Source organism: Trematomus bernacchii, unplaced genomic scaffold (assembly GCF_902827165.1).
Source record: "Trematomus bernacchii unplaced genomic scaffold, fTreBer1.1, whole genome shotgun sequence".
NCBI classification, from domain to species: domain Eukaryota; kingdom Metazoa; phylum Chordata; class Actinopteri; order Perciformes; family Nototheniidae; genus Trematomus; species Trematomus bernacchii.
This window is the reverse complement of record NW_022987973.1, coordinates 12,037,414-12,059,503: the sequence shown is the minus strand read 5'-3', so window position 1 is coordinate 12,059,503 and position 22,090 is coordinate 12,037,414. Positions and strand designations below refer to the sequence as shown.

Here is a 22,090-nt window from a genome sequence, read left to right as displayed (position 1 = left end):
CCTCTAAAACACTGCTGAAACCAGGACAGTCAATGTTGAAGGGGAGTAGGCCTATAGGATATATCAGTCTATGCGATAATGTAGGCTTAAAAGTTCACTGAAATTTTGTTTCTGTATTTTATTATGTTGACAAAATGTATTCATTCAAACATGGTACCTTTAAACTCCACTTCTTTTATCTTGAATTACCCTCAGAAATTGTAAATCCCTTTTAGTCATAATGATAAAAGATAATTTATTACTATTGTAAAGTTTAATCGGTCTCTTGGTGAAATTCCCACAATACCTTGCAAAATTATAAAAAATAATACAAATAAATATTTAATAATAATAATAATAATAATAAAAATTATTATTATTATAAATGAACACTTCATCCATCTATAACCACCTCTGTCTTTCATTGAATATTATTGACTTTACTATGAAATATTTAAGAAATCAGTTTGAAAAGTATTAAGAAATCTAACAACTTTTCTCGATCCTGAACGCACCCTGTGTAGCAGGGGAATCACGGTCTTGAACGCACCCTGTATCACCTGCAGCCAGCAGGACTTTCAGTGCAAATGGGCGGTGTTTTACAGTGGACAAGGAAGACCTGAACGCTCCCAATTCAAGCTGTATTTTACGTTTGTCGCTGCGGTGCCGACCCGAGCACCATGGCAGTAATGTCTGACTGTACATTTATGTCGGGGCGGCTGTTTGTGGAGTGGTGAGCCTGTTGGTGTTGATCCGGCCTGCCGTCCTGAGCGCTGTCTGTAGCGGTAGGTATGCTAACAGAAACCAGGGAGGGAGCATCTTTTCCAGGGAGGGCAGGCTGGTTGGAAACTAATCTCGGGAGCTTTTTCTTTGGACAGTCACCCAATGAGACACATTATGAAAGCCCCTCCTTTAGCCACATACAAAATATAGCTGTGCTAAGTGTTAATTAGCCAGCTAGCATTGAAATCACTGGTCTATATAAGCTAACGTTAGCCTAGCTAGCTCGTACAGAAATCTAAAATAATACCTATACGACCAAGTCTTCTTCACATGTTTAAGTTAACTCTCCCAAACGTAAACCAAACACTCTTCCCACAGACAGCCAGTGCTAAACATTGAACTTTGTGTTTTGCTACTGTCGTTAGCCTCCATGGATTTGTCGCTAGCTAGCGTTAACAATATTAGCTGCTGTCACCACTCCAGCAACCTTACGTTACATGAGAAAAAGTGTTAGCTAATGTTTTTTTTAAAGAACTGGCTTGGAAAGATGATTGACTTATATTTAAGATATAACAGAATATTTGTGTAAGGAGGTGAGTTAGCTATACAATGGTAGTAAAGGAGCTTGTTACCATAAAATGACATACATTACAGATACCTTTAACAATTATATCTAAGGAAATAAATACTCTTGTAAAATGAACATAACACATCATATTTATGAAAATGGGGGTAAGCCAAAGTATTAGTACTATTCAAGTATCACACCCCAAAGCCCAGCCCTCTACTTGCATTGCAGGGCAAGGAAGAGCAAAACAGACAACAAGCACATATATTTTCACATGTGTCAGAAGAAGATAAGCTATACACATATTAAACACAAAACACTTTAATATGTGGATGTTAAGTTCTCAAAGACTAAGCATTGCCAAAGTCCTACTTTTAAAACATGTATTCATATCTATAATAATCATCACACCACAGCCAAAGGCTCAGTGCCAGCTTGTCTGTAAAGACAGCACAGCTCTTTGCATTTTTTTATTTAGTCAATAACTTGTTAGATCTTTAAAATACCAAAACATTGTAAGACATGTTTGACACAATTTACAAGAGCCCTTTTCTGTCTTTAAGTAGAAGACATGCAGTTTGTTGTGAGTGAGGGACACACCCTTGCTGCAGTCTATCCTATTTTTAAACAGTAATATATAGCCAGTGATTTCTTTTTGACGTTTTTCAGTATCCTTTTGATTATTGAATAAGTCTGTTGTGTTGAAGCCTGTCTCTTTTGTGTCTTCCAGTGTAGATGCCGTGACTGAGATGAGTGTGAAGGCGTTTGAGCTTGTCCCCGCTGTGGAGAGAGATCTCCTCATGGGGGACAAGGCTCGCATCAACATCGAGTGCATCGAATGCTGTGGAAAGCACTTGTACATGGGCACCAACGACTGCTTCATCCACCACTTCCTGCTGAACGAGGTCACTTCCTCCAAAGGGAAACTGACCTACTCGGCGCAGAAGCTGCTGCACAAATATCTAGGCCTCAAGAAACCCGTTGCTGAGCTGCGTGCCGCCTCCGCGTTGGAGCGTCTGATTGTGCTCTGCGATGGGATTGTGTTCCTGGTCGACATGGTGACACTGGAGACCGTGCCGTCGGCAGCAGGAGGCGGAGCCAAGATCAGAGGAGTGACAGCGTTCTGCGTTAACGAGAACCCGGTGAACGGGGATCCATTCTGTGTGGAAATGGGTGTGATCTCCTCCAAGAAACGGACGGTGCAGATTTACATGGTGTATGAGGACAGAGTGCAGCTGGTCAAAGAGGTGACCACCCCTGAGCAGCCCTGTGCTGTCAGTGTGGACGGTTACTTCCTGTGCCTGGCCCTCGCTACACAGTACATGATTCTGAACTACAACACAGGAGCCTCCCAAGACCTCTTCCCTTACAACAGCGAGGACAGGAGACCCATTGTGAAGAGGATCGGAAGGGAGGAGTTCCTCTTAGCAGCACCAGGTGGTCTGGGTGAGTCAGCACAAGAAAAGGTCTTTAAAGGATTAATTCAGTCCCCTCAGAGGAAAAGGCTTTGATGTTATTGCCAAACCGTAAACGTAATTTACAAAGGTTGTAAATATTTGCTGCATTGCGTTTTTATAGAGAAGGAATTTTAGCATACCATTTTTTTGGGATAATTATAAATAGAAAACTTTTTTTCATAACAAGGAAGTACCAACAACAATCTGAATGTCCATACATTTGTGTACTTAAAAATCAGTTGTAAGTCTTACTTTCTTTACTGGTTTTCCATCATCCTTCTACCTGTATGACTGTGATATTAATACAATCACATATTTTTAAATCCCAGTTACAAAGGGCTTCACAAAGGCAGAACAAACTGATGAGTCTTGAATCACCAGGTTTTAAAATAAAACATAAATCAAATCATTGGCAGTTTTTCATAAATTTGATGTACCCATTTTTAACAGTCTACTCAATCGTTGCATCTAACAGTTCCACAATTGTCCCAGCCTGTTTGCAACTGCTGGTAAATTGTTTTGAAAATGATTTCTTTTTAACTTTAAAACAAGTGTTTGCATGACATTTCCCTGTTGTTTCTCAAACTGTTTCTCTGAATCCTCTCCCAGGGATGTTTGCCAATGCAGAAGGAGTATCTCAGCGAGCTCCAGTCAACTGGTCGGAGAGCGTGATTGGTGCTGCTGTGAGTTTTCCGTACGTGGTGGCTTTGGATGAAAGCTTCATCACAATCCACAGCATGCTGGACCAACAACTAAAACAAACCCTTTCCTTCAGGGATGGACACATTCTGCAAGACTTTGAAGGTATCCTCACATATTGGACACCTACGTTGTCTAATCAAACAAACTATATACATGGTTTTAAAGGAAAACTCGACCAATTATCTTCATTCAGAGATTTGGGTGTTTTATGCTAGTAGCTGCTAATGTAGGTCAGGCAGAGATTAGGGGCACCAACAGAGGTCTCACTTCTTTCTAACTCCATTCATCCAGAATGTTGTTTATTTTCCAGCTTGTCGTTCTCATCCCCAATTAACGCTGACTTGAGTGACATCACTTCAAGCAATTTGTCAGATTTCTCACAGCTCACTCTAGAGACAATTCATTTTTTAATTCTAATTTGTCCATCACATATTGATTATAGAGAATGGAGATACATTTGGACTTTGATTGTCAAATGCTTCATCGTTTGAAATTGGAAAATAGCCTCTGTTATTAAATAGACCTGGGATGGAAAGTGTCACTGCTTAGCTGGATAGAGCTGTGCGGTGGTGTCTTGATTCCTAATGGGATCTGGATCACAAAACCTTTTTCCATTAAATGGAATATTTCATTTCAACAACCAACATTTAACTGAAGCTGGCTCTTTCCGGAGCTAAATAAATTTAAGAGCTATGGGATTAAAATCAGATAGAGTTTGTTGGGTTTATTTAAACAAGCCAATTGGTGTGATGTCATAGTGCTTATCAGTAGCTGTTGGTTTGAGAGTGTGGAAGTTTTGACCTGTGGGTGTTGTTTGTTTTAGGAAAGGTCATTCTGGCGTCCACTAAGGCCGTGTACGTGCTGGTTCCGCTGCCTCTTGAGAGACAGATCCAGGACCTACTGGCCAGTCACAGAGTGGAGGAGGCGCTCATCCTCACAGAAGGAGCACAGCAAAATATCCCCAAAGACAAGTTCCAGGTAACAAACTGTGTTGCTTTGAATCTATGGCTGAAATGTTCTTATGTGTGATTCAAATGCCCTTCGATGATTTTGATATTACAAGAAATGAATGATAATATGATGGCTTTGCCTGGACTGTGACCTTCAATGTAAACTGTTACATTATTGACCATATTTTTTAAAGTTAAAAAACGATTGTCTCATATATTATCACTTTCTACAGATTTTGCACAAAAGGATCCTCCAGCAGGCAGGGTTCATACAGTTTGGACAGCTTCAGTTTCTGGAAGCAAAGGAACACTTCAGGTGAGAGTCAGACTCTGGTGTTTCTTAAACTGCTCTGTTGTGTCAACTCAAGAACCATTTAGGTCCAATGTTTTCCTGAAAAATATCCTTATGTTAACTCAACCATTAATATTCGTTAGTGTTTATTTCAAATACCCATTGAAATATCCTTTTCTATCACAACAGATATTAAAGATGGTGCAGCTATGAGGAATGATCTTCCTTCTATTACTGCGTTCTAGTTCCTGTAATTCCCTGCTTTTAGATTTAATCCTTGATTTATTTGTTCACTAATATTCTCAGGAATGGTCAGCTGGACGTTCGGGAGCTGATCTCTCTCTACCCTCTGCTGCTGCCAGCTTCCTCTTCCTTCACACGCTGCCACCCTCCTCTTCACGAGTTTGCAGACCTGAACCACCTGGCGCAGGGCGACCAGGAGAAAGTGCTGCGATTCAAGAAATTCCTCATCAGTTATTTGGGAGAGGTAAATGGAATGATAAAAAAAGATTGATATGCATTTTATAATGGAGAGAGTTCTCTTCTCAGTAGTCCATGTATTACTACATCTGTACCCATTGTTTGTCTTCTCTCCACACACAGGTACGAAGCACAGAGGTGGCCAATGGCTGCAGAGAGGACGTGGACACGGCTCTGCTGAAGCTATACGCTGAACAGGACCATGACAGCCTCCTCGACCTGCTAGCTTCAGACAACGCCTGCCTGCTAGCAGACAGCGTCCCATGGCTGGAGAAATATCACAAGTGTGTATACAATCATTTTGGTTTCGAGCTCTTACTTTTAAGATAAGTTTGTGTAATTTCTTTCAAAACGCAAAGGAAATGCCTGTATTATAACGCAGACATTTTAATTTGTTTAGGCCCTTCACATGTGTAGATGGGCTCATATAATTACAATTCATCTGAAACAGCAATCAAATATCATTACTATATATTCAACAGTCACCCAACTCACAAAACACATTTTAGATGGATAAATAGCCCTTAAGGTAAAGACAATGTAATGATTTGATATTGAACTTTCCCTTTTACATCTGTATCCAGTTTAGTCCAGCTAATTTCATATTTTGTACAGAAACAGCCTTTGCTATACTCACTGTCTTTTTTCCTCTTGTAGATATTTTGCACTTGGGCTTCTCTATCATTATAATAGTCAGGATTCTGCAGCACTTCAGGTATGTGCACCTAAAATGAGTCTTCTGAAGGAATCAGCACCACCATTTTGTGAGACATTTAACGAATCCCCTCTTCTTTTCTGACAGCTGTGGATCCGCGTTGTAGACGGGGATCTGCAGGACTCCACCAGGTCCGGCCTCTATGAGTACATCGTGGACTTCCTCTGCTCCTGCTCCAACCCGGACCTCGTGTGGAAGTATGCAGACTGGGCCTTGGCTAAAGATCCCACGGTACGTCACCAGAGCTTTAGATTACCTCAAGAATAATTATATTATTCATTGTAAAAATGTAAACACAAGTATAACTTCTCCATTGTCCACATTATTCGAATGCAAAACAATGGAGTCAAGGAGGGCAGCAGAGATGTGATCAGTTTTTTATTTTTTCAGTTCCTTACAAAAAACAAGGAGTTCTCATTTAGCACCCTTATATGTACCGATATACAACTCCATTTATGTGTGGATTGTATAGATACACTTACAAATGTTTGTAATACAATACTTGTATCACTCGTATTCTGCATGCTTTCTCCTTCATGCCTGGTTATTTCTAACCTTCGTTTTTGTTCACAGATAGGTGTCCACATCTTCACTAAGAGGCCAGTCAGTAAGGATGTGACGGAGCTGAACCCTGAGGATGCCATCACATATCTGGGGAAGCACAGCCAGGCGCTGCTTCTCTTCCTGGAACACCTGGTGCTGGAGAGAAAGATAAAGGTACATTCCAAGTGATTCAAAACATATCCTAGATCCTAGGATAGATCGTAGATCACGTGTCAACAAGTGGTTGGCTTTCTCCTTGAGCAATATACACAAAATGTGTGCAAGCGATGCTGATCCAAATGAGGGTTTCTGCAGGCTAGCAAGCAGCATTAGATGAATTCCCAAGCAGTATCACTTCTCCAAAGTACTGAGTTGCATTATTATTACGGATATTTACATGAACTGAAACAGACTCTCTATTGACCACATTCTAAATATGAAGCTTGTCACATGACACAGTGGCTCACTTTCCCTTGACTTACAATTCTTTAAAGAGCATGTACATGATTCATTTCTACCTGGCTCATCACTGCAGTACTGCGACACATAAGTACTGGAAGGACGAATTTTTGTATGTGCTTTTAAAACTTAATTTGAAAACGATTCTCCTGATTTATTGATGGTTACAAAGGTGGATCCTGTTAATGTCCAAACATAGTTTTTTCTTTTTAGGCCTCGCACTGCCCACAACAATGGGCTTTTTTTTGTTTAGTCAGTCTATCCTATTCTTATCAATGTAATGTGTCAGCAAAGCTTTGGGGGAATTTCTTCAAATTTACCACAAATGTCCTCTTGTGCTCAAAGATGGATGGATAAGAAACTGGTGGTCAAAGGTCAATATGTCCTCAAAAACAAGTTTAGGTCATTACTTGTTAATCTGTATGCTAATTATGACAATCTCCCACAAATATCTAATATAATAAAACATGATGACATTTTGGACAGACATGGATGTAAACTGCAACCTGATTGGTTGGCGAAGGCATAAGATTGTGAGGATTCAAGTTGTATGTAATGCTGTACTTTTGAGCCCATCTTTCATTGTCTTTCAAGTAAGCTTGTTAGAAAAATGCTCTTAATCAAGGTTTTATCTGAATATTGAGTGAAAATTGTTTTTATTTGTTTACTGTATCTGCTTGCCGTGTCACTCAAGCCTTTCCTATTGAACTCAGATAGTTTTCTCTCATGTTTGTGTCTGCAGAAAGAGAAGTTCCACACTCACCTGGCCGTGTTGTACCTGGAGAGAGTTCTGTCGCTGCTGTCGGAGGCGCCAGCAGATGAAGAGCGCCTCACCAGAGCGAGAGAGCGGCTCCAGGCTCTGCTCAGGGAGTCCAACCTTTACCGGGCACAGTTCCTTCTAGGTGAGCCACAGCTCGGAAGATGCCACAACACGGACATATTTTAATCCTATGATGGATCTCTCTATTTTTGTGTAAAGTTTGACGTAATGTGAGGATGTTTAGCTTGTTATAGTACATCTAAAACTGTATCATCTTAGACTTAACACATATAGTTTGACAGTTGTGGAATCAAAAATGCTATGCCGGCTTAGTGCTGCTTCGAGGTGGAAAGGTGGAAAATCATTTATAGAAAGATGTGATACAGTAAGTCTCAACAAGAGTTCACATGCAGGTTTTGTTAATGTTTCATTTCCTCCTGCTCTGTTTTAGGTAAGATGGAGAACTGTGAACAGCTGCTGCTGGAGCGTGCAACACTACATGGTAAACTGGAGGAGAATGACAAAGCTCTGCACATATTGGTGCACAAGCTAAAAGACTTCTCGTCCGCTGAGGCCTTCTGCGTCTGGGCCTCTTCTTGTCGGGATTCTGCATACCAACAGCAGCTCTTTCACCTGCTCCTGGAGGTGTATCTAGACAGGAACCTTCCTGGAAAGTCCCAGGCAGCAGCAGGGGGTGGAGAGCTGGAGATGGCGGCAGTGGATCTCCTGAATCGTCATGGCGAGGTGTTCGATGCAGTCCGTGTGCTGCGCATGCTCCCTGAGGGCTGGTCCCTGCAGCTGCTGCGGCCCTTCCTGGGCCGAGCCGTCAGGGCCAGCATGCACGCCGGCCGCACCGCGCAGATCGCCGTGGGGCTCGCCCAGTCCGAAAACCTCCAACTGCTCCACGACAGGGTGAGGAACAAATGACAATACCCAAAAACATTAAACTCAGTCAAATACCTTAATGATACTTTTTAAATGTGATGTTTTACAGGCTTTGGTACAAAACTGTTATTTATTTAGTTAATGTTTTGATACCGTTATGTTAGTTGTCACAATATGAATAACTCATTTATCAATCCTGAGTTAACCAAAAAATTATAAATAAACAACTAAAAGCTGCATATTTAAGGATTGACAAAACATGTGTCTGCCTTTTTATATTTATTATTATTTTAAGGGTTTTACTCATGGTCCACCCCAAAAATGCCAACCATTTAAAAGAATATACTCTATGCTCATTCCTGCTTTAAGTCATCTTAACACTGCCCTCGTGTTTCTTTCTCCTCAGTTGAAAGACCGGAAGAAACCGATCTTTGTGTCTGAGAAGAAAGGATGCCACCTGTGCCACAACACCTTCAGCGAGCCCGACGTGGTGTGTCTGCCAGGTGGAGCGCCTGTCCACACACACTGTGTCGCCCAGAGAGTAAGAGACTCTCCCACTAAGAGACAGTTAACTAATAGCAGTAACCACACGTGAGACTTGACCCTGTAAACTACCATGTGACTGTGATCGGAGGCACTAAAGCAGGACGTACTGAGGACTGTGGGGGATAACAAAAGCACAGAACATGATGAGAAACACAAACAAAGCTGTGCGCATGTGTGAGAGTGCAAGGGAGAAACCGATGATTTCTTCTATTTATTCCTGTGCTGCAATTGTACCACACTTTCTGAAGTTAGAAACAACAGCAGTCCGGCTGCCCAATAATCCACTTATTAAAGAGGGGCCTCCGTGCTTATCCGTGGACTTCAGGGCGGTCCCGGTGAACTACAGAACACACAATATTTGAAACCTGCTACAAATATTTCTGAAGCATGCATATTATTACCACTCTTACAGTTGTGGTCTAATCCCCTCATATGGGTATTGTATTAATATTGTCCTAACTTGCACATTGCATCGTTAGGTTTTAATGTCAAATACTACAACCTTCAGTGCTGATGCAAACAGAGTCTCTGGCTGTCTTTTACTCTCTGTGATCTGGTCTCCCTGCTGCTTTATTTCCCCCTCAAATGGCCCTGGATGTTGTACTCGCAGTGTTTCAGTTCAACAGTTTGATCCGGGGACTTTTGGTTTTCAACCTTGTGTCGTGTGTGGAGCAACAACAGTGAAATCTACACTACATGAAATCACTCAAACTGCTTCAAGGACCCTCAGACCAACCAAAAAATCTTTACCAATAATATGTCGGTAGGTAGGAAAAATATCATCTAATCATGTGAAATCAAGCTTCATACATTTTGTCTATTTTTAAGTTACAAATGAAATAAATCAAGAGGGATATTAACCACTCGCCTGCTTTCATACCGTATATATATTGTGTTTGATTGGCTCATGTACTAAGTGATAACGATAGTTCATTTTAAATCCTGTCAACCACAAAACAAATGTCAACCAGAGGCGAAATGTAATAATAATTAGAAAGTCCAATTAAAGATATCTGTTATTCTGTCTTCTCTTCAGGAAAGGGCTGGGAGGTAATTTGTTCCAAACATTTACATTTGTATAATGTGAGATCGTTGTAATGAATCTACTTCATTACTACCTGTGGGCTAATAAGATATGTTAACTCCTTACATATTATGATGTAGAGAGATGTACAGTTTTTATTTAGGCCGTAAACAAGTATTTGAACCCAAGAAGGCAGTTATGTGTTTAAATCAAATGAGTTACAGGTGGAACCTAATGGAAATGACTTAATGGTATTCTTTATCATTACTCAATATGCCCTGAATGTGCTTTTTATAAGAGTGAAAAAAAACACGAGAAATATATTAAGCTGTTTGGAACAAATACTCTAAACCTGATCCATCTTTTATTATTCTACTTCAGATCACAATCTATTACCACAACCCCTGGTGGTCCAATCAGTGATTACAAGTATCGTGTATAGCAGGTGATATGGATAAGGATGCATTTCTACCACATTCCTAACAAAGGCCAAGGATGACTAAATGAAACTGCTGTCTCATAATACATTATATTGCAATGCAAAAAACTGATTCACTTACTTATGTTTGAAAATTAAGAAAACACAAAACATGGCTTTGATGCACCGACAACATCTTGCTACATCTCTACTCATTTGCAAAGGGTTTGATCTCAGACTGCATGGAATTGCTTATAACGAGAGGTTTACAACCCTGGCAAAAACACAGTTATTAAAATAGCAATATTGACAGTCGTATGTGGAAAGGAATCCTTACTCACTACACACTTTATACAAGGGTTTCATTCAAATTTGTTCTGAAAAAGAGAATATTGGTACTTCCAAAAACAAGTCTCCATGAACCCCGATTGTTAAACATTGCTTAAACAAGTTTTCAACAGAAGCAAAGACCAGAAGAACATAAGCGCGTCTTTTATATTTTAATTAATTTACAGGTATTTCTTGTTTCTCTGCTGCCTGTGCTATTGATTCTAGCCTCTTGTAATTGCAACACATTTCTGTGAGGGAACTTTGTGCACTCATGGGACTATTTTTCTAACATGGAGATCTAAGTATTGTAATTATTTTTTGGCTTGACTCACTTTCTTCGACAGAAACTCACAGCTTATGCACAGCATCCTTCTATCTGGACAATGTCAGATTTTGAGCAAGCTACACGCTTGCTCAAAAAGCATCCTAACCATGACATAAAATAATTAAAAGAAAAAACGTGTGTGAAAAAATACTATTGTATTTTATAAATATATGTATACTTGTATGTATATACTGCATTTGTACTTGTTTGTTGCTTTCTAAATCAATGCCAATGTGGATGGAGTGTACAAACTGTAAATCCGTCCCATTTTAATAAACATGAAACTGTACATCAACTTATGGTGTTTCAATTTCACACCTAAAAAATATTCCCCTGGTGTTTAGACATGATTTTTAAAGTATTGTTTTCTTCAATAGCTTTTTTTTCATTTGACCAAGGGAATCTGAATCAATGCAGCATTGTGTTTCAACACTGGACTAGTAGGACACAGATATTTTAATTGGATATAAGTGGGGGTTATTTTAATATTTTATTGAAACTCCAATATAGAAGTCTTGTTTTTACAATAGCTTCAATGTATCATGTGACTAAGTGATTCCATATAAATGCATCATTGTAATACTGCACTGGACGACATACCTTTAGATTTTAGTGTCTTTTACATTTGATATGAATATTTTATTGAAAATTCAGCATTCTCTATCTAAAGGTTTTTTTTCCTGTGTCATGTCACTCCATATCAACGAAGATTTGTAATACTAGGCTGAACAAGTAGGTCCCCCCTATTGGATTTGGATTTGAGTGTTTTTAATATGTTGGTTTTGTTTTAATTTAGTTATAAAGACATGATGTTACACACTCCGTACAGCAGGTGGCGACATGCAACTATTGGTTGCATTCAAACCGAAGAAGAAGAAGCAGCATCACAGCAATGGCAGCGACCTTGTACAGAGCGTGATGTTAACAATGCTTTAATGAGTTACCACCTTATAATGCTCTTATATCGACCACACACAGTGACAGTTTGGTGTTTATAGTGTCCATTCAAAGGGTAATATCATGTTTTCCATCATAAAGGCTGCTGTCGGCGGATTGACTGCTTTGTGTCGAGTGAACGGTCACCAGCAAGGTAACAAGTCAGCTCAGTTCATGTGTTAATTCTTCCTTTATTGCGTTAGAAGTTAACAAAACAAGCTAATGTCTGGTCTTTATTAGGCATGACATGTTTATATGCATATTCATTGGTTTGTTTCACATAGTCCGTAAGCATGTGCACTTAAGCTGTATATTTCAGAGTAAGCGAGTACAATATTTAAACTCATAGTTTTTGCACAGGTGTTATAGTCATTTTCAAAACTATTTGAAAACATTTGTAAAGGTAGAGCATCAGAATGAAGAGCAATAATTAAGGCACAACCAACTACCAACACAGAGCAAAGCTAATTATACTTATATATATTAAGACATTTATAAAGTGAAAACAGTTTTCACTGTGGTTTTAAAACAGGTAGGCCTACAGTACATAGAGAAATTAGAGATGAATGAAGGGGACCAATATTAACAACAGTCTACTTAAAAACACAATTTAGACACAGTTACGTCTAAAAGTCCAAAATAATTGTACTTTCAAATGGGTCTTGTTCTATTCAAATAGGAAATATCAGAGAAAAACGAATAAAATTGCTACAGTTTTTCTCTCTCTGGCTGAGGTTTGGCTTGACGTTTTTCCAAAGCACATGTGAACTGAGCAGTAGTATTTATTTATTTATTTATTAGCAGTAATAAATTACAGTTCTGTAATCTGCTGTTTGTTCCACAGGTCTTTTACACGGCCACCTGAAAGTCCTGGCTGCTGGCCTGAAGACACATGAAATTCCTCCAGACCACAGTGGTAATCATTTAGTTTCTACATTAGGACATTGTTATATTTACACAATAATGCATACAGTAGTTATCTGTCCTTGCTCCAGTCTTTGGACTTTTAAAATCTTACATCGACATGCTTGCCTGATGCACTATGAAAATGTTCATAATTCCTCACTTGTTTTTTCCTCTAAAGAGGTGGTGCTGCCAGACAGACGCAAACTGAAGTTTTTGAACAAGATGCCTAACTTTAAAAACGCCAAGAAAGCGATGAAGAATCTGAAGGATATCCAAGGCCCAGCGACGGCAGCCAATACTTTCACTAAGGGAGAGTTTGCTATTGTGGTGAGTGGATTTAATGTTAAGAGACTGCTGATATCTGCAGCTGCTTAAACCTGTATGTGGGAGTTCCCCTCGATTCCATTGGCTCTGACGGTTAAAAGGAGATGTCAATCATCAAAATCGACCAAGGAGGGCCAGAGATATGGAAAATCCACCCAAATGACCCCAGAAGTGTTTTTTTTTTGCTAAATCTCTCTAAAAATGTCAAATTTAACTTGTTTTGCATCAATCTTGATACAGGGTACTTATTATATGTTGTAGTTTGGATTCCTAAAGCTTTTAGTCTACCATCCCATAATTCAAGGGTGGTTTTCACTATAAGTAATTTTTTTTTTTGGACGGACACTATAATTTACATTTTTTTACTATGTTCAATCTGAATTTACTTTAAAATAAAAACATCTATATTGATTCTGACACTTCTACATCCAACTCACAGATGTAACCTTGCTTTGAGAAAAAAGATTATTAATTTAACCCTTTTAGAAGTTAAGATATGGTTATTTGTTCTGGGAATGTCATTTTCGAGCCTGAGACCTGAAAAACAGGCTCAGGGCTTAAGGCATTCAAGCATATGAAGATCATGTAACCTGCAGTATTTTATTACTTGAATTTATTATTTAACCTTGTGTAACTGTATACAGTATAAGCAGGTTCTTAATGGCACTTATTTCAACGTATTATACAACGTAAAATAATGTTTATTTTTACTTAGCTTTCTTCTTCACAAAAAGTATGTAACTATATACTTATGCAAAGTTTAAAAAAAATACTATATAACAAAAGATGTACTCAATACTCATGTGTATTTGTATTATTTTATGCACCTAATGCCAAGAGAATAATACATACTTTTTTTTAGACCATGAAAAAGTGACCTCCCTCTTGTCTGTCTCTCTCTTATGCTCAGGCCATGGGAGGAGGCTACCTTCATTGGGGTCACATAGAGATGATCCGTCTAACCATCAATCGCAAGATGGATCCCAAGACTACATTTGCCCGTTGGCGTGTCAATGGCCCATATAAGCCTGTCACACGTAAAGGTCTGGGTATGCGCATGGGCGGGGGCAAGGGAGCCATCGACCGATACGTGACACCTGTGCGCTACGGCCGCTTTATTGTGGAAGTCGGAGGAAAGGTGGAGCTTGGAGAGATTCAGCGTATCATGACTGAAGTGGCACAAAAGCTACCCTTCAAGGCCGAGGTGAGATGACTGATACTGTATATACTGAACTTCAGACATACACTCTTACATTCACTTTCAGAATATCCGTTAACTTTGTTTGTGCACTTTTTTCAAAAGCATATTTTGTTGAATCATACTTTATTTATATAAACAGCTGCCAGTCGATTAGTTATACTTTGCTAAAAACAAATGCAGAAATACAACAAGTCTGCAATAAATCATACCTCAATGAAGATCTTGATAAGGGATCCGTCCATATAGGGTTGTATCTATATACTAGAAGACTCCTAAAAAGATTACAGAGATAATTTAAAGAACATTTAAACACAATGTTGCTTTCTTTGTTTATCGCTTACATTATTCAAGCATAAATACACTTGAGGATCCATATAAAGTATCAAAAAGCCAAAGGGAGTGTATCAGTAAATTCTTAAAAACAACCCATTGTTCTTTGTTTTGTGGACTTCCTATAGGTATTTAGCAGAGTGAGCCTAGCAGCCTTTCAGAAGAAGCATGCTGATATGGAGCAGAACAACCAGAATCCCTGGACCTTCAAGGAGATAACGCTAGGCAACATGTTGGGGATCAGGAAAGTGCTCAGCCCCAAAGACCTGTGCCACAACGGACGCTTTGCAGGCAAATTTCACCTCCCATGGAGGGTGTGACAGACCTGAGGGACATACATGGCTGCAGTGTCTGTCATACCGTTTACCATCCAGACCTAAATATTCAGTCAATTTTGGGAATCTTCCTTAATTTTTGTTTTTTTACACAGGTATTAGTGGAGTTGACATTTGTCTAAGGGATATTTCTTTAATTTCCTGCTTTAAAATAGAAATAAACTAAATAATTCAATCGCATTTTGTCAATTTTAATTTAAAGCTCTTTATGTGTAATCTGCTGAAAAAAGGTGTGAAACGGAAGTGAAAATAAATCTCCTGTCACTGAAAAATACCTGTTTTTATGTATGGTTTAACAAGTAATTAAAGGGTGAGTGTGAAATTCCAATTGTTCTTTTGCTGGAATAATGTAAATAGAGTATATGGAGTAAAATATATGCATGATAATAATATTTGGCACAATTTTAAATCTATTTTGAGCAGGGAGCATCAATATCTAACAATATTTTACACTTATCTGGTATTCAAAGATGGTTTAGCTAGGTCAATATCAACATTTACATATTGCAACAACTCTGCATGAACCTGCTGTCTGAGAAATTAAAGCAAAACTCATTAATGAAAACATTCTTCAAACATACAATGTTTTCAATACACTGCGGCATTGTGTTTATTATGCCCAGCGTTAACTTAATAGGCGTTTGAGTCCTGACATTGTGACCATGCTGGGATCATAAATGGATTACTGAAGGAACCTACTGGTCCTTCACCTACAAAATGTCACTCAAAGAGACAAAACAACCTCTATGGTAACAACCAGGAAAATATTCTAAATAACCGCAAAGAAACATACAACAACTACTAAGGAAGTTTAAGCAGACTCATGACCACTGTTAAAATAAAAAATAAAAAAACGGACTACAAAAAGGGGCAAAACAATCACAAACAAACATAACAACAAAAAGACCAAGACAATTTCAAAGAGACACAAATTGAAAAAAAAACTTGTCTTGTTCCTATGTAGGAGATGGGATGGGACCTTTGTCATGTGGGTTTTGTTTTCTCAAAGAAGTCTGCTGTATTAGCCATTGTATGATTCATACAATAAAAATTATAGTGTGAATATGATGCCTTAAAATGTTGTGTTAGTTAGGCCATGACATCTTAGCCTAAGATGAATAGCTGCCTGTCAGTCTGAACTCTGGGGAGAAAAAGCACACCATTGACGCATGCGCATTACGTGCTAACCTGTTCGAAAACAGCAGCGCGGTAAAGTGCCTCAGCTGATGACAACAAGTCCAGTTTACGATTTCATTTGTATAAAGTTGTATATCAAGTATTAGGTATTCATTTGTCCAACAAGGGAACTTCGTTTTAATGTTGCTATTGTTATTTACGTTAGCCTAGCCAGACGCTATAACAGCTAACGTTACATTAGCTTTACATTCACTTCATCGTGATCTAAGCTAGCTCACGTTAGCAGAGATGAAGCCTTTAAGAGGCTCTAACCAGGCCTCTTCAAAAGCACCTAACATGAAGAAAAATAAAAAACCTGACCAGGAACAACAATCAGCAGAGAATCAGGTAAGATCAGTTAATACTCCAGCTGATGTTGGCTCCTGTCTGCAGCCTCCTGTTAACGTCAACAATGTTTGTGTAGGACCCAAAGCCCAATGGCAAGAGCACCCAGCCAAAAGCAGCCAAGAAGAGGAAAGGTTAGAAAAACCCTTCATAGCACAATGTGATGTCATGTCTCTTCAGATGTTGAATATAAATACGTTTCAGCCCACAAAGCAAGCCTAATGCAATGTTGTTACTTTCTCTTGTCATTGTGTTGTTCCTGTTTGTGTCCTGAAATAGCTGAGGTCTCACCTTCAGTCCCTGACAAAGTCAAAGGAGAGGAAAAGTGGAGGCCGATGCCAGCATCCTCCATCATTGCTCTGGAAAACATGATGGATTTGTCCATACTGTGAGTTTCACTTTTCACTGTGTTGTTTTACAGCTTACTACTCCTGAGTGTTACCCTTAAAAAGTAGTATTTTCTTATTTTCGGTATATAGACTCGGGCCACTTTGTAAGGTATACATGTAAAAAAACTATTGATTGAAGTACACAATCAATTATAGATTTTATCAATAGTTATCAGTTATGGTTTACAGTCTGAGACATATTTTAACTTTACATTGTTTTGTTTATTTATTGTGCCTAGAGTTATATTGATAAACGGGCCAGTTTGTTGCCGGCATGTCAGTATTGGTGAAGAATAAGCCTAGTGACAACTCGATTAACAATAGATTTAAGTACAGAAATGCCAACTATTTATGAGGTTTTTTAGAAAAAATGTCCCCTTTTACATGATGTGTTAGCCAGAGATAACCAGTTGATTAATTGTCATTAAGTTTTTTAAACTTTCAAATATTGATAAAGGTGGGATAGGTATCAGCTTAAAATATATAGCTAGGGGAGGCTGTGGTGCAGTGGACTAGTGCGTTGGTGTTCGGATCAGGGGAGCACAGGTTCAAACCCCACTGCAATCAGCATGTCGTTGTGTCCCTGGGCAAGACACTTCACCCCAAATTGCTCCTGTGGGGATTGGCCACAGTATTGAGTATGTAAGTCGCTTTGGATAAAAGCGTCTAACATGTAATGTAATATACCTATAATAATAATTGAAGCCAGCCATTTCCCCCTAAAGACTATGAGGCATTTGAAATACAGCAGAAAAAATGGTCAACATCTTTATCTTCTTGTCCTGTTTTCCCAGAGCAACTATTGCTTTGAGGCGGAAAGAGAAGAAAGAGAGCCGGGAACATCTAAACATAATTAAAAGCAGGTGAGAAAGTATTCTGAAATAAGGATAAAAACGAATTTCATGTGCCTGGTATCTTGTAATTACAGGTTACATATTTCCCTAACTTTTTTTTAGGTTTCTTGCTAAATGTGCAGAGCTCAAAGTTCCAGTGCAGAAACAAAATGATTTGGAGCGTTTTTCTCAGAGCCACCAAGAGGAGGCCAAGAAGTCAGGGGTGGGGAAGACGACCCTGAGCACAGTGGAGGTGAGAAACACTGGAGTCTGGTGAAGAGGCTGGAATATTTAAAAAATGTAAACCTTAATTTACATTTCAGTTGGTGCTGAAATTATTAGTTGATGTATATGTTTGATTGGAAATACATGGACAGCATTACAAGTTATTTCTTAAAGAATTAAAAAAAGCAAAACATGTTCAGCTCTTGATATCTAATCTAGTTTACCTCACTGGGATATGCAAGGAGGGTCATTTTTAAATAGGTTGTGGCTATCTATTGACTAAATTATAAATTAATTATGGAATAAATAATCACATCATGTATGAAGATAATTGTAAGCTTCAGTCCTATATGCAATAAACCTTAAAGCATTTAAAAAAGCTGCAATGTCGTCCATCTGCCTTGAAAATACATAATGTTTGAGTATTTCAGTGCATTCATTTATCTGAAATATAAATGAGTAAATGTCTGTTATTGCGTTACATGATGTCTTGTTGTGTTTTCAGGAAAACCTGAGATCTGTGGTCCGTGCTCTGGAGAAGAGGGAAGAGCAGGCCGACTCTCTGGAGAACACATGCAGCCTGCTGAGGGAGGAGGAGGAGGAGGAGAAAGCTAAAGAGGTGCCAGCATACAGATGTATTTTATTTTATTTTATGAAATGTCTTTGTGTCCTGAGCTGTAAAAAGACGGTGTTATTTTTATATCTTTATTTCTTTATTCTATAACTCATTGTTACTAACTTAAAGTGCACCTATCATGCTATTTTTAGGCAATAGCATAGGTCTCAGATATATAAAAAACATGTCTATGAAGTGTTTTGCTCAAAATACCAAACAGATCACCCGTTCTAGCCATGCCTCATATCGCTCTATTTCACTTCCTGTTTCAAAAGTGCTAATTTTGGGTATAAAGCTTTTAAAAAAAAATTGATACAAAAAAAAGGAGGGGGCTGAGCTCATGCGGGGCCCGGCAGCTACTGTCTAAACTAAATACTGCCGTGATGAAACGCCATATCATGGATTATTTCTGAAACAGTATGGAGCTCAAAGGCTTTCTCTCTTGCCGGTTATACCACAAGGTGAGTTCCTTTTTATTTCCTGCTTCTTCACACACATGCTCTCCAGTACAGGTTAGCTCTGAGTGTTAGCGATGCTAATGTAAACACCGACCATATTATGTCCAAAACAGTCGGGCATTGTTTCTGATAGCAACGTTTCTGATAGTGCTGTGGGTCCGCCGATTTGACGTCATATCGGACGCAAATCTGGATCAGCTCCGTTGTACCCCCGTTTTTAGAGATTTGGGTACGGAGGAAAAGAGAGAGGGTTTTATTTTCTGACGCTGCGTGAGTTCCCTGACACACCGGGGACACATATTTATGTATAAAAGACATCAAAAAGTGCATTTTGCATGATAGGTCCCCTTTAAAGCAGCTAAGAATTCCTTATTGTTTTAATTTGAAGGCATGAAACTGGAGCTGCAGCAACTGATTTTTATTCATATCGATTAATCTGCAGATGTTTTATTTTTATTAATATATAATACCCTAGTCTTACACATGGAACAATTGTATAGTTCACAGAATCAAACGACTTGTTTTGTTTGACTAAAATGCCAAATGGCCCCAAAATTTGTTTACAATGCTTTGTGTCAAAGAAAACCAGGAAACCTCTGATTATAAGATGCTGCATTCAGATACTGTTTCACTATTTCTGCTTGAAAAATGATTGAAATTATGAATCACAAATAATTGCTAACTTTATTTCTGACAATCCACAAATCATTTCAGCTGTTATTGAAACACAAATGAGAGATTATTGGTGTTGCTTCCTTTTTATCCATCCAACTTCTGGCCTACAGTGTTACATCTGATGTAATATAGCACTATTAACCCCAAGTGCTGTACAAAGACATTTAAACAAAAAAAAACATTACAACATTAATTTGGCTGTTTCAGTAAAATAGGTGACGGAGAAAAACAAGTGGTTAACTGCATTTCTCCATATTAACATCAGCCTGTCGGTCAGAAGTGAACAGCATGTTGAAATGTGGCTGTTCTGTGGAAGCTGACACAATGGGTGTTAGCATTAACCAGAGGAAATGACTGTGTGAGATCTGTTTTTATGATATACTCTATAGAATATAACAAAGCAGAGATTTGCAGCATGTCTTTTTCCTTCGCCTCATCTATTAGATACAAATATGTAAACCTTTTCTAATGCAGTCCAATTCTCCTTCTTTGTGTTCATGCAGATCCAACAGATAGCTGAACAAGCAAATCTCAACCTTCCCTTCCTCCCTCCACAAAAAGATCAATCAACATTAGAGGTGAGCAAGGGTGGGGAGCACATTCATGAAATCTAGCATCAGCTTTGACTTGTTCCTGTTGCACAATAGCTGTTTTCACAAGCGTCACTCATTGTTTGAAACTTTTTCCTTTGAATAAGACTTTGTCAAAAATGTCTGAGTGGGCACTTCTCTATGCTACAGGAAAGTCTTAACATGTTCTGTGTTGGGCAACAAGATATGAAATCTGTCTTACGAAATGCAGAGAGAGAACAATTGTGCTTCTGTTGCGTCAGAGATACATTTTTACAAAACTGTCTTAATACATATCGTTTAAACAAAATCACACAGCCACATGTTTTGGTTTTCCTCAGGCTCGATTGAGAAAAATTATACCAGAAAGTGACTGTGAAGCCACTGCCCGCAAACTTGGAGAAATCCTGCAGGAATCAGAGACCACTGAGGGTACCCAAGCGCTTCTTCTGCAGGCACAGAGACAAGCCAATCAGCTGTTCAACCCTGGCTCCGCCCACATCTGTAGTGCACCGTCTTCTTAGACAGGTCTGAAATGTTAAGGATATTTATACATGTAAGAAGAAGAAGAAGTGTGTACGCATTATTTTTCCTGTGCTAATATTACTCAGTTCTACCTTTTGTGGTGGTTAAACACCTGCAAAAATAACGTGGCGCAAAAAATGTGGCAAATATGTGAAGAACTAGAAAAAAGTCTAACTGGCAGCAATGGAAACATTACACAAAGAGAGAAACACCTGCAGACTAAATCATAAGGTTTCTTTAACATTTTGTCTTTATTGTGAAGCTGCCAGTACAGAGTCAGAGAGGAAACGGGGAGAGATGGGGAGGCATGATATGCATCTAAAGTCTTCATTGAAACCGGAATAGAATCATTTTGCGGTTATGTGGTATACACCTTAACCATTCCCCATCCGAAGTGTGCAGTATTATTTAAAGAATTCGCTGTCGAAGCATTTTTGCGTTTTTTTTTTTTTCATAGAAAGTCCAAATTCTTTTTATTCATCGTTTGTGCCTAAATAACAGAACACATAAACTTCATTAAAGAAATACTGTAACGGCAAATAAAGAGTGACTTGATGTCCATAATCAGAACCTTAGAGACACGAGTTCATGTTAAAAACATCTAATTTACTTTTGTTCATTAAAGGGGACCTATTATGCAAAATCCACTTTTTCATGTCTTGTATACATAAACATGTGTCCCCTCTGTGTAAAGAGATTCTGAAAGTTTCAGGAAAAAAGATTCACTCACTTTTTGTCCTGATCCATTTATATAAAAACCTGTCTGAAAATGAGCTGATCAGATTTTGGCCACTTTATGATGTCGTCATGATTTTTTGTCTTGTGTAACCATTAGCCAATCACCAACCAAGGTAACACCTGCCCACCCTTTCACCTGCATCTCCTCCTAGAGCACACTGTGTTCTTTTTAACCAAATATCTCTCAGAGGGGCGTTGGGAGTGGCTCCTTATTTTCATCTGAAGTAACAGACAGAGAATCAGCACTTTTGAAACAGGGCTGAAACAGAGGGGTTTATGGGATGCTGCAATGCACAATCTGTTTGGTATTTCAGCCAAACACTTCAGAGACATGTTTTGTATATATCTGAGAT

The 22,090-nt window shown here is 38.7% G+C and overlaps 3 protein-coding genes across 4 annotated transcripts; all 3 read left to right on the top strand.

Moving 5' to 3' along the window:
• The first annotated feature begins 523 nt into the window (after nucleotides 1-523).
• tgfbrap1 (transforming growth factor, beta receptor associated protein 1) lies at nucleotides 524-11,451 on the top strand. 2 transcript variants are annotated; one of them, XM_034116570.1, is made up of 13 exons: nucleotides 524-764; nucleotides 2,006-2,716; nucleotides 3,337-3,531; nucleotides 4,253-4,407; nucleotides 4,613-4,695; nucleotides 4,978-5,158; nucleotides 5,275-5,435; nucleotides 5,809-5,866; nucleotides 5,954-6,097; nucleotides 6,440-6,583; nucleotides 7,611-7,770; nucleotides 8,080-8,540; nucleotides 8,920-11,451. In XM_034116570.1, the coding sequence occupies exons 2-13, from the start codon at nucleotides 2,020-2,022 to the stop codon at nucleotides 9,106-9,108; spliced, it is 2,628 nt and encodes an 875-aa protein (XP_033972461.1). In that variant the 5' UTR covers nucleotides 524-764; nucleotides 2,006-2,019; the 3' UTR covers nucleotides 9,109-11,451. The 2 variants fall into 2 exon arrangements, with proteins under 2 accessions (XP_033972461.1, XP_033972460.1); XM_034116569.1 differs by having other exon boundaries at nucleotides 2,001-2,716.
• A 541-nt stretch (nucleotides 11,452-11,992) lies between these two features.
• On the top strand, nucleotides 11,993-15,516 carry mrpl16 (mitochondrial ribosomal protein L16). The gene is made up of 5 exons (XM_034117149.1): nucleotides 11,993-12,246; nucleotides 12,937-13,008; nucleotides 13,177-13,325; nucleotides 14,233-14,526; nucleotides 14,982-15,516. Exons 1-5 carry the CDS (start codon nucleotides 12,177-12,179, stop codon nucleotides 15,171-15,173), a joined length of 777 nt encoding a protein of 258 aa, XP_033973040.1. The 5' UTR covers nucleotides 11,993-12,176; the 3' UTR covers nucleotides 15,174-15,516.
• Nucleotides 15,517-16,384: 868 nt separating this feature from the next.
• On the top strand, nucleotides 16,385-21,675 carry LOC117471542 (centromere protein Q). The gene is made up of 8 exons (XM_034116633.1): nucleotides 16,385-16,712; nucleotides 16,789-16,843; nucleotides 16,989-17,097; nucleotides 17,893-17,961; nucleotides 18,055-18,184; nucleotides 18,662-18,775; nucleotides 20,409-20,483; nucleotides 20,816-21,675. Exons 1-8 carry the CDS (start codon nucleotides 16,614-16,616, stop codon nucleotides 20,996-20,998), a joined length of 834 nt encoding a protein of 277 aa, XP_033972524.1. The 5' UTR covers nucleotides 16,385-16,613; the 3' UTR covers nucleotides 20,999-21,675.
• The last annotated feature ends 415 nt before the right edge of the window (nucleotides 21,676-22,090 follow it).